The 13086-nt window shown below is 41.1% G+C and overlaps 1 protein-coding gene across 2 annotated transcripts in view; it reads left to right on the top strand.

The window, feature by feature from the left end:
- The first annotated feature begins 4439 nt into the window (after nt 1-4439).
- The window catches only part of gnao1a (guanine nucleotide binding protein (G protein), alpha activating activity polypeptide O, a), a 111510-nt gene continuing 102863 nt past the window's right edge, over nt 4440-13086 (top strand). The window contains exons 1-2 of one of the 2 annotated variants that reach the window (XM_020640463.3): nt 4440-5211; nt 6004-6046. In XM_020640463.3, the coding sequence (XP_020496119.1) occupies nt 5094-5211; nt 6004-6046 (161 nt within the window). In that variant the 5' untranslated portion in view covers nt 4440-5093. The remainder of the gene's footprint in view (nt 5212-6003; nt 6047-13086) is intronic. The other variant, XM_020640462.3, reaches the window with a different exon arrangement.

Below are 13086 nucleotides of genomic sequence, written 5' to 3'. Positions count from 1 at the left end.
TCTGGATGTCTCTTTTTGCCTCTGCGCTGCTCCATATCATTTCCCCCTTGTACCACTTTGCCTTCAGAGTGTCTTTTTCTCCCTCATAGCTCTGTGTCCTGATTTAATCTGGCTCTATCCATCTTTGGGTTTCTTTGAAATCTGCAGACTCAGGAGTGCAAATTACATCCTGACCCATCCCACAGCCAGCCTTTCTATGGGTAGATCTTGTATCGCCTTCATTGCTTTTTTCTTTGACATCAAGATGTGGGATATTCTATAAACATCTGCACTTATTTTTGTAAATAGCCCATGCCTAATGCAGTACTCCAGGCTTTTCCAGTAGATTTTATTTAAAGTTTGTTTAGCCTCCAGTCCATTTGTCCTCACATGTAACTAACTAAAAGTCACATGGTTATTTTTAGATTCTCTGCCACACAATCAGGGTGGCTGTAAATTGGACAAACATGCCTTGCTACTATTTTTATTCCAGATTTTCTTGGGGGTAAATCAGGGTGAAATACTTTCAAAAAACGTGATTTTGAGCAGAGCCAGGGGGATGCCAATCAAAGTGTAACCAGCCACACCCACACAGACTAGAGACATGGGCTAAGAAGCAAAACTAGATTATTTTAAACTGGAGTTTTTGATAACTATGAACAATGATTTTACTTTAGATTTTGGCGAATGTTAAATAAGACGGTCAACACATGAATCATTTATGCACTATTATGCACAAGACTTTAATGTGTTGCAGAAAACTGTTGTAAGTTTCTTCATTTCTGTGTCCTCCTGGGTCTGACGCAACCGCTCAGTTCATGAACTCTGCAAGGAAGAATTGCTTAACATTACTGGTGATAGTGTGTGTGTGTGTGTGTGTGTGTGTGTGTGTCTGTGTGTGTGGAGGGGGGGGGGGGGGTGTTTCTACTTGAGTTACAAAACCACAGGCTGTTTGTAACGGACCAGCAGATGACAGATGTGACAAATGGAGAATAGGGAGTAAGAAGGCGCCCTTAAAGCAGCAAAGCCGCTCATATGTCAGTGAAAAGCACTCACAGATTCCATGTATACAGCGCAGGTAAAATATGCATAACTGACTTAAGAAATACCCCAAATGCAGTATTTAAATGTATTTTCCTCTGCAGAAACATATCTTCTTTAAATGTCAGGCGCTTCTTCTCTGCACTGTAATTGAACTCTGCTTAATGTACCAGTTCAGGAGTTCTTTGTGTGAAGGGTTCTAGGTCTGCTACCTTTTGGCTGACATAAGCAGGGGAACCTTTTTGGTTATTGTCAGGTTTTTTATTCATAAAGATATCATGCCATATGGAAAATCTACCAATCTGAACAGAAACTCAATTTTTAAGTATCAATGTGAACAACGAACATCATTCCTAAAACTCGAGTTCCACTGAGCATGCTGACCCTCTTCACCACCCTCATCATGTTGTTGACAGTGACGTACCCCCAAATACAGAGGGAGATTTGCTACTGATTTCTAAAGATAAACACTAAAGATTTAAGTGATCTGTTGACTTTTTCTTTTTCCAATACAATTTTACATTTGTTTTAATTTGGAAAAAGAGTACTGGAAATTTGGTGCACACTTCAGGGTCAAGATGGATTTTTTGTCTCAAGAATCAAACACTAAACCTGGAAGTTCACAGAGTATCATCACAAAGAGTTTCATATGGAAGCCCATTTCCGCCAGTTAAAAAAATAAAAATGAAAACTTGGCTTTGTTGAGATTTTTTTTTGCCTGTTAAAAGTCGAAATTATGAGATAATGAAGTCATAATTATGAGATAGAAAGTCATAATAATGAGATAAAAAGCCGAAATTATGAGATAAAAAGTCAGGGAAACCACCTACTACCATGAACTTTAGCCTACAAAATAACTATTTGGTACATTGACAGTTAAACGGTCAATGCTACTTAAACAGTAATGTAATATGTTTAGTTCTAACGACAACCAGATTAAAAGAAAAACTATTTATCATGCATCCAACGTTTACTACATTTGGCTGAATTAGGATTGCTTGAATTGCCTTGTTTAGGATTGCATGTCGTTTAAATGACTGGGCGAGGGAGGGGATGTGGGGACTGCGATGCCAGCTGGAGCACATTCACACTTATCAACTAGTAATTTAGTATTTTTATCTCATAATTTCGATTTTTAATGGGCAAAAAAAATATATCAACAAAGCCAAGTTTTCTTTTTTTTTTTAACTGGCGGAAATGGGCTTCCATAGTTTCAGCATCTCTAAATAGTGCAACATGAGTAAAAAATGAGACAGGACACTACTGTATGTGCATGAACGCTTGTGAACTCATTCAAGAAAAAAGGTCATGATTTGAATGTCTTTTATTGCGGGCTCATGCAGTTGAAGACATCTTCATGACTGCGTTCATAGGTTATATGTACACCAGCTGTGAGGTAATGGAGGTTTTACAGTGTGTTTTTGAATGCATGTCCTCTGTTTGCGCGATTGTAAAATAATCTTCTCTTAAAACACACCAGGATGCAGCTACTGTGCCAGTTAGCAAATGTTCAGTGTTTGACTCCCTGCACCAATCACTTGTTCACTTTGGCTCACTGCCATATAAGTTGGGCAGGGCAGCGTGAGGAAGTGCATGCAGGAAACAGCTGCCTTTGGTTTTATGGGGAAGCAGATGAGAGCCCTGTCATCTAAACTTGCAGTTAATGTGTGGGCCAAAATATATAAAAGGACATAAAGGTATCAACAACTTGTACAGACCCCATGATAAAAATATTTTTCTATTACTGAATGCATTAGAAACTTTGGACAATGACTCGTCCATGGGATCTTTGTATTTAAATTTAAGTCATGGCAGAAGCACAACATTAACCAAATGTTTATAACTTACTGGCTTTTCTCGAGGACGTTGATGTTCCTCAAAAAAAATGTGTCTGCTGATTTATAGCTGGTCTTTCCAAAAGGAAGCTTATGGAAGCTTAAAAGTATTTTCGGGACCTTTTCCTTTATTGGCTTCAGAGTCTGCGTATATCTTCCTAGGGGCCTGCTTCCAATTTCCCCTTCAGTAACAGATGGGTGACGTCACTCACTATTATTTACAGTCTATGCTAAGTAGGCTACACACAACAACCAGGGGAGCTGCTTGTCAACAGGCAAGGCAGGAAACTGCTTGGGGCCCCATCAGGCCAGTATGGGTTCCCCCTGCTCTGACCAAGTTTCAACCACAGCAGTGTCTCGAAATGTGCAAAAGTTTGCATTGACAGTAGGAAAGCTCCCTAAGGTGGGCCCCATCTGACAGCCCTAACTCTTGTTGTGCTGTCAAGCATTGAATACATTATTGCTGTGAAAATCTACGCTTGTCAATGAAAGTGACAGGAGGAATATGAAGGGTTCTAGTGTTTATATCAATATTTTTAAAAACAATACAGCTCCTAATGTCAATGTGAATGAACAAAGGTCACATTTGGCCATTTTTGACATTTGCCTTGAGCCCCAGAGGACTCAGGAATCACCCACAGCTAGATTTGAGGCAACACCCTGTCATAAAATTAAAATAATAAACATGTGAGTTCATTGTTTACATATAAAAAGAAATGTCTTATTTAATCTACCCAGCATTGGCACAGTAGACTCTTAGCCTATGGGTAACCTACATTTCATGGACAGGTTACATAAGAAAAACTGAATCACCTCAATATAGGCATATCTCCATGGCAACTAAAAATACACAGTTGAGGGTCACATGGTGTCATTGACAGCTCTGGGAAACTCCCTGAAAGACAAGTGGACGTTATTGAATTAAACTCTGTTGGAGCTCTGAACATGTTCGTTTATTTAATGAATATTAATACATCCTAAAGTGTTGAGTTTTTACTTACTGTAAGTATTTAGCCTACTTGTTTTTTTTTCCAAATGTCAGCTTCGTTGGGACGCCTATGACGACATAAGATCCAATCTGCTCACACACTTAAATATTCGAGCATCTTAGCTAAAAGATAGGCTACATGTTCACTTTCTGTGTGTCTTGGACTCATTTGACAGGTGAGCCATTAATTAACACGCAGTAAATATTTGTTAAGAAGTTGCCATAAGCTCGGCTTCTGTCGGGACATCAGCCTATGTGTCATTTAGGGTAGGCTATGTACCATAGACCAGTGGTTCCCAAACTTTTCCTCCGGCGACCCCCAAAAGAACGATGCGAGAGACCGGGGACCCCTTCTGTCCCTGGAAGTGGTTAAAGCATAACGGTGCACACAGCAGCACGCACTAATGGGCCAATCCAAACACTGACCCCCCTCCCAGTGTCTCGCGACCCCCCAGGGGATCCCGACCCCCACTTTGGGTACCACTGCCACAGACTGTAAATATTAAGGTAGTCTCTGTAGCCTACATAGACTACAAGTAGTCTATGTAGGCTACCACAGAAAGCCTGTGTAGGTACAAAGTCCACCAGCAGGCCGCGCCACTGGAAGTAAAGTTGCTCTTCCTCTCTCACCAATTCGTTTTATCACGGCTCTGACGTCACTAACCTGCAATTGTACGAATGAACTAACGAACAACCGACCGAGCCCCTGCTGGAGTAACCGGGAGGCAGTTAGTGTTGCAGAGAGTCCCCGCCGCCCGCCCCGGAGGAGCCGAACGGAGGAACGCCGAGCAAAGGAGCGCTGCTCACCTCCGCCCAGTAACACTTCCTATCGACTACTGGAAAGACCCGTTACCGTGATTTACAGGCAGGACAAAAAACAAGGAGAGATAGTGGAGGACTGACGGCCAGCCGGACGGACAGACCATTGATACATCGTGTTGTTTCTACCCCTGTGGATCAAACCGAGTGGATCCTTACATTTAAATGCTGTAACGGTACCGAGTCCCCGGCTTGAGAGCGAGAGAGAGGGAGCAGCCCAGAGAGCGACAAGACAAGAGGGATACCACAGAGGGATCGAAAGCAAAGCACAGGGGGGAAAAAAGAGGAGGAAATCGACCAAGAAAGAAAAAGAAGAGGATTTGCAAGCATCTTTGTTTGCAAAGCACACGATTCTTTGAAAATCAGCGTCTATTGCCTTTTCTGCCGTGGATCCCCGTCTCGGTAACGCTATCAAGCTGTGCTCTCTAACCATGGGATGTACTCTGAGTGCAGAAGAGAGGGCGGCTCTGGACCGGAGCAAAGCCATCGAGAAGAACCTCAAGGAGGACGGTCTCACTGCGGCCAAAGATGTGAAGCTGCTGCTGCTCGGTAAGACACGACCGTCGAGTCCCCCCCCCAACCCCAACCCCAACCCCCCCACCGTACGGCCTGTAGAGCCAGAGCAGAGAACCGAGAGGCTTAGAGAGGGGGGATGCAAGGTGTGGTGTCGGGAGGATTATCAACACTGAGGGCAGTGGTGGAAATAGTTCACATCGAATAAAGCTGATACAAAAAAAAAAGAAAAAGATTTGGTATAATAAGTAGCCTAATGGTTTGATTAATGTTTCCACCCTGCTCTGAAGCCACCTGCTGTTTTAGGATTTGATCCATCAAAGATATTGCAGGTGCTAATGTATTCTGCAGAATCAGTTAGTTGGTAAAAAAAAAGGTGGGAACTACTACATCACAGATAACTGCAGATGGGAAAAAAAATGGCAGTATGTAGAAATGGAGGAAGAAACACAGGCAGAGCTGCTTCATAGGCTGGAGGATGGATTCATTTTTATTTGTATGAGAAAGTTCTTGTTAAAAGTATTCGACTAAGATGGAAGATGGGAGGAGAGAATTGATGGATCTGAGGAAGAAAGGGTGCAGCCACTCACTCCATCTTTTTTGTCTCCACCCATCTCGATGCTGCCTTTATTCACTTATGGCTTTTTAAAAGGGTTGATTCTCCCCTTTCTTTCTTTTTCTCTCCCGCCCCCCATCCTCTGTCTCACTCTGATTCTGTCTTTGCTCTTTCTCACTCTCTCTCTCTCTCTCTCACACACACACACACACACACACACACACACACATGTACACCCTGTTTACATTGTCTTCTTGTCTCTTGTCCCTTAGGGGCTGGAGAGTCAGGGAAAAGCACCATCGTCAAACAGATGAAGTAAGTCTCTAATAAGCACGGTCTAATAACTCTATAGTGTGTATGTGTGACTCTCTCTCTCACTCTTTTCTTCTGGTCATTTCACACACACACACACACACACACACACACACGAGCTCATATATTAAACCTGATCAGATCATGATTTTGTGTTGTTTTTTTTGTTGTCTTGGAAAAGCCAGACTGTTGACCCTATAGTACCCCTGACTTTAACCCTTTGGTGGCCCTGTCAAACATCTGCCCCAAGCTTTATTCTTTCATCCCACTTCAAACATCTGGTGATGCCGTGTGTGTGTGTGTGTGTGTGTGTGTGTGTGTGTGTGTGTGTGTGTGTGTGTGTGTGTGTGTGTGTGTGTGTGTGTGTGTGTGTGTGTGTGTGTGTGTGTGTGTGTGTGTGTGTGTGTGTGTGTGTGTGTGTGGGTGGACACACGATCAAATTGGGTGTCAGGAAAAAGATGATGCAGGTGCCGTGATTTATGGAGTATTTTTAAATGTTGCAGTGTCATGCTTTTTTTTTTCTTCGATGTTTAATAATTTTAGGTGTGGCTCTGTATCCTATCATAGGAAGAGACAAATAAGAATCTTTGAGCTTATAGCTGTGTTAACATCACTCTGACATTACATTTACACATTGTTGTATGAAGCATTAGTAAAGGGGGCTTGGAGCGCTGAGTGGTATCACTACTGTAAGATATGAACGCCTCAGGGCCGGATAAGAAGGCCTCAGGTTTTCTCCTCCATGTCAATGATTCTGTTATATGAGGAGCCGCAGAGGTATCCATCCTGCAATGCTGTCCTTTTTTTATGCAAATGAAACCATTTGCATTTGAATCATAATGTTGCGTAATACATTGTGTTGGGGTTACCCTGTGTGAAGTGCAGGGATCATCATTTTCCACCTACATTTACAAAAATCAACAGTGTATGATTATTTCAACATAAATATACAACTCAACTCCATACCTCTAGCAGTAAGCCTTAATAAACAAAACCTCATTTGTGTGTTTCTCATGTCACTGAATTCTATTACAGCTGAACCAATCATCCATTATTTGATCAAAAAAAGGAAAAAAATAAAACGTAATCTAAGCATTTTCCTCTTACAAAACAACGTCAAACTGGTTTTGAATTTGAGGACTCCCTGTGCTTTGATATCATTTAAAACTAAATATCTTTTGGATCTAGTTGTTGGTCTGTGCACAATGAAGACTAATCTAAGACCCTTAATCCTACAGCCAATAGAAATCCATTTATGAAATGAGCTATTTTTTTGGATATGGCACATCAGTTAGTTAATACATTTATGTGTATTCCATGAAGCCTGCTGCTTTTGTGAGTCTTTGAAGACTACTTACTAACCTGGGGTTATATAGCTCTGATTTAAACCCCTGTATGGTCTTAATGTGTACCTGCTGTACTTTCACAGACTTAATTAAAGATATCCTTTTCTCCCCATGTTAACGTTATAATGTCCTTATAATATCCCTTTAGGGATTTATCTGTGCTGCAACATTTCTTGCAACCTTATCAGCCTTTAATAGAGTATTTTATTTACTAGATTACCACAACAATCCTATAATATATCTACAGGATTTGCAACAGTTCCCTCCTAAGGTCAGCTGCACATCAGTTGTAAATCAAGAGTATACTTAAGCCCCCCATCCCCACCATTTCCTGTCATTTTATCTGTAATCCTGTCATGACATATGTTTTTTCTCTTAATCTCCTCTGCTGTGTCATGTTACAGACGCTGGGTGTGTTTCAGATGATAATAGGCTTTGGTTGTGGTCACACAGTGACACATGACATGACATAAATCTTTTCTTTTTCTCTCCGCTGTTAATGGTCATTTCCACAGCGCAGCATGCGCTCCACTCTGAGTGACCACTGCTCCCAGGGGTTCATTAAATTAATATAGAGGGCTCTAACCTTTAATAAACCATTGAACTGCTAAGTCACACATTATGTGACTTGTAATGATGCAAATGGATGTTTAGAAATGTGTTGGTCTGATATCAGGCCAGCTGATATTTCAAATATTATAGTAATCTGGTCTTGCAGATTTTCACTCGTTGTTACATACGATAGATAGAGAAAGATTAAGAGTGTATAGAACTTTTTTATTGAGTTATAAACACTATTTCTTGAAGAACAGAGACAGTTTCCTTTGGCAGGTTTTTTGGCCTGTTTCATGTATTACCAGCCCTGCCACCTCCGTGTTTCTCTCGTCTGATTACAGTCTACAAGCTATTGTTGTTTATGCTAATTCATGAACAGATGAAAGTGCTTCTGGCAGACGACATTGAATGTTAATTTAAAAAAAAAAAAAAAATCAAAGATTTGATTTGGTCCTCTGAATGCCTCACATGGAGACACACTCAGAATGAAGAGCAGTATCAGACAATATTTCATCTTGATAAGTGGTACTGGTCTCCTCTATTTAGTGTGGCCATGTGTCAGAAGTGTTACACCAACATGATATTCTCAAAGTGTCGTCCCTCTATTTCTTAAAATATATCTTCCAAACTCAAATAATTGCTGATGTGGTGCATTATTTTTTAAATAATATTAGTACGATTTTTGGGTTTCACACTGGCACAAAACTCTGAGTGGGGGGGGGGGGGGGGGGGGGGGGCTATATGTGTGAACACAAACAGCCACATTTTTCACTTTGACTTTACCCAGAGTTTTTCCTGCCGGCCGCCTAGTAAATTTTCCGTATGAAGTTGGATTGAGCTCTGATCTGATGAAGAGCGCGGCAGGAAATATCCAGGAAAATGTGTACAGGTGGTGATGTTTATATCCACTGACCAGTGCACGACCATATTGACTGTATGCCCGCAACCACTGTGATCTCCTGCCACCTAATGAAACAGCTTCATTAGGTTTTCTTTTTCTTTATTGTTCTTCTTCCCTGTTTTGTTGTGTCAAAGTACAAAATGGTCACCACAGCCTCACAATCTGTTGCTCTGTCTGCCATTTCTGTATTGTTCTTTTGACATCATGTTTCCCCTCTCCCGTCCATAAGGGATAGTCTCCTGCTGTGAAGTGAACGCGTGTGAGCCATCACCTCAGGAAGGTTTCAAGGGCAGTCTGCCTGAAATGTCCTTGATGTTTTCAGGTGTGCATTTGTGAAAACGGTTTTTAATGATGTTGCTGTTGTCGTGTTTTTTCTTACAGAATAAATGTAAATGTATTTAGAAATGAAAGCTGCTTTTCAAGAGATGGGCAGCGCCCTGCAAGGAAAGTCTTAACGTTCCTGTTGAGAGCTCCTCTGCTATTTCCTGAACCACATCAGAGAAGTGGAAAGCCCTTTTCTTTAACAACGCTTTGAACATCTGGGGCGTGCTCAAGTGACCAATTTTGTGTGTGTGTGTAATTGTCTGTTTGTGTGTCTTAGTGGGCTTTCTTCAGAGGGACAGAGATGAGTGGATTAGAGTCAGATTGGATGGTGTGTATATGGAGCGTTAGTGTGTGTCACAGCTGTTTGTGATCTCAGTCGGTGGAGTTAAGGACTCTGTTACCAGTGTGTGTGATACAGTGGAAAAATACTGCAACTGTGCAAACCACACACACTGATCGGGTTGTTTATTAAGTTCTTTAAAGAACACATTTTAAAAACTGACTCTGTTTTCAATAACTTTCCTTTGATAATATCATTATGATGTATAACTCATGACAAAGCCCTAATAACCAATTTCTGTAGGGAGCACAGTGTGTGTGTGTGTGTGTGTGTGTGTGTGTGTGTGTGTGTGTGTGTGTGTGTGTGTGTGTGTGTGTGTGTGTGTGTGTGTGTGTGTGTGTGTGTGTGTGTGTGTGTGTGTGTGTGTGTGTGTGTGTGTGTGTGTGTGTGTGTATGAAAGGGAGAGAGCAGTAGGAAGATCTAGGACTCAGTGTTACAGGTTGGACTTAACATTGATTCAGTAATATACTTTATGGTTGTACTGACTCGTGTGATACAGTTTTGATTCACTGCTGCAGAATAAGGCTGTGGCTCAATTGGTAGAGTTGGTCGTCTCTCAATCGAAAGGTCGCTTCCCAGCTCCTTAACCCTGAATTGTTCCTGCTGCTTTGTCGCCCGCATATGCTTGTGTATGAATGTATTAGTTACTTCTGATGTACTCACTACATAGCGACCTCTACCATCAGTGTGTAGGTGTGACTACTCAAAGTGTAAAAGCACTTTGAGTAGTCAGAAGACTAGGAAAGCCCTAAACAAGCTCAAATTCATTTACCAAAACTGATATTTTATCTAAGATAAAGAGTGTCACCACTTCATGACATCCATAGTGGCGTATATGACTTGATTGAGGGCCAAAAAAAAAGTCGACAGCACGATAAAAGATGAAGAAGACGGTGGAAATGAATGAAGAGAAAAAGCATGATGAGAGGTGAAAATGACACCAAACTGCAGTGATTAAATACATTAATTCTGCACGTTCCCTTTTTATGGGTATTTCATATTCTTCAGTTAATCGAATATCGTCGTGCAACATCATATGCGTGTCTTTCAATGCATCAATTATTGCAGAATTGATGTGCAGTGATATTAGTATTGTGGGCCTCGCTTCATGAGTTACCCTGATCCCTAACTGAGAGTGTAAACATTTGAAGAAGTGAGTTATTGAGTTCTGATAGTCTTTCTAATTCTAAGAGTCTAATGCAGAACTACAATGCATGACTGTGCCGAACAAAGGGACATAAAGTGCTCATGATGGATAGGCCGGGTCTTTTTAATATAGCATAAGTAAGGTCTTTTACCTGCTTTTTGTAACATAACAATGAGTAAGGTCTTTTACCTAAGTGTCTCCAGATAACACTTGTTATGAGTTGACGCTATACAAATAAAAATTGATTGATTGATTGATTGATAAAAGAAAAAAACATGAAACACTGGACTGTGTGTGTGTTTTTGTAAATATGCACACCTTTCAGTGAGCGTAATACTTTGTCCAGCGACCTCAGGGACTTGTTCATGTGTGAACAACATATCTTTATCTTGTGCGTAGAAGCCTTGTGTGAGTGTATGTGTGACACCATCTGTTTATGGCGCCTGTGTGTGTTTAGACGTGTGCAAAGGTCCTCTCGCTGCCCAGCTGGCAAACTGATCCGACCAGCAGTGCTCACTGTGCGAGGAAAATCATTTAAAGTTTCATTATTTTCAAATAAATGAGGATGAAGGGGGGAGGATTTCAAGTTGGTTGTGGTGCAGCCCCTACCCCTTTGTAGTCCTCCTCATTATGTGTAAGTTGTTTGCTTGCAACTTTTAAAGACTGGACTTGAACGCGCAGACTGGAGTCTTCTTTCAAGTCATGTAATATTGAAGTTAAGGGGGGAAACTTAGAATTGGTACACGGACTGTTTTACTTTACCTTTCATTGATAATAATTCATGGTTCATTCTTATCTGAGAAACATAAAACGAGTTTGTTATTTGGATCCCTTTTCTTTCTAATCCATTCTTGGGATGCATTCATCTCTTGAGGGAGTGCTCTGAAAACCAACCAATAACATGTTATCGGTGCTATCTCTATTTGAGCTCAGAGGCTTCAAACTAATAATAGAAAGAGGTGTTTTAATCAGTTCAAAAGAGAGGCGTTAACCAACGAGTGAAAGTGTGATGTATGTTGAATAAGCTACATGATGGGACATTCAGACTCCAGTATTTTTTTGGAGCGTAGAGGGGAATATGTTCAGAAACTACCCATCATGCCCCCTGGCTGAAGAGAGGTCCACATTTATTTTTAAAAAAGGAGGACTGATAGTTATTCTTCCTTTAACATCACTGCCAGTTAAAAGTCTGAGGTTTTGCTCCATGACATCGTTTCTATCTTGAAGTTATCTCCATGTTCTTTTTCTTTCAATCATTAACGGGCTACAATTCATAAAAACACAACAAACTTTGAACACAAGGATAAATGCTGTTTACAGGGCGGTCACTATCTGCAGGACAGTCGGCTTTGACTGAGCACACAACAATGTAGTTTTGTAGTTCTATAACGCAGATACTAATGTATTCCTAATCAAGCCAGAGCCAGAGAAGTCCTTTTACAAATGCACTCCTGAACATTTCTAGAAAATGTCAGACTGGCCCTGAAATCTTCCTGAGTTAGTTGTTCAAACATGCCCCTCACAGCAGGAAGCTATCCCAGCCGGAGGGGAGTGGTGGGTGGGTGGAGGCTCAGGAGGCAAGACATGACGTAAAAAGAACAATGCATATGTATTTATCCCATCTCTCCCCCTATCCCTTTCCAAGCCCGGCACAGTCTAGGCCTGTGAAGGCTGTTTCGTCATGAGCCGGGGATCCGGCCGAAGATTTCTGTCTTTTAATAAGGCAGTTTTTTCTTACCACTGTAACTTTTGCTGCTTTGCTAAAAGTGCTCATGATGGATAGGCCAGATCTTTGTAACATAACAATAAGTAAGGTCTTTTACCTGCTTTTTGTAACATAACAATGAGTAAGGTCTTTTACCTGCTTTTTGTAACATAACAATGAGTAAGGTCGTTTTGAGTAGTTTTGTGCATGTGTGAAAGCCCCAACAGTTTGACATGTTGGAGACTGAGGACACATTAAAAACCTTTTAAACACCATCATGTGTAAGTTGTCCACTGCAGCCATTTCAACGGGGGGGAGCTCCAATATCTTGGCTTCACTTTGAGGGAGCGGATGTGCCATCATCCATCTTTAATCCAGTCTATAAGGCGGAGGGGGCAATCACACAGCCCTTTTGATAACTGACCTTCTCTGACATGGCTATCTGAGTTGAGATATTTGCCTTGAAGTATTTACTGGAAAAAAATGATTTCACAGCTGATCGAAGTAGAGTACACTCTGCTTTCATGTGCTAATCTATAATCCTGTTAGGACTGAGATGTAACTGATGAGATCATGTGACACAAACTAATTTAACAATCTTGATTTCTTTGTCCTTGTTTTATATTTAGAGAGCTGTAGAAATATTTTCTATTTGAGTTAAACTGATAAAAAGCTTGGTGGCTGTGTGTGGAATACAAAGAGCTTCTCATTCTGTCTTTCTCATG

This window comes from Labrus bergylta, chromosome 7 (assembly GCF_963930695.1).
Source record: "Labrus bergylta chromosome 7, fLabBer1.1, whole genome shotgun sequence".
NCBI classification, from domain to species: domain Eukaryota; kingdom Metazoa; phylum Chordata; class Actinopteri; order Labriformes; family Labridae; genus Labrus; species Labrus bergylta.
The sequence above is the reverse complement of the archived record's forward strand: the minus strand, read 5'-3'. Positions and strand labels throughout refer to the sequence as shown.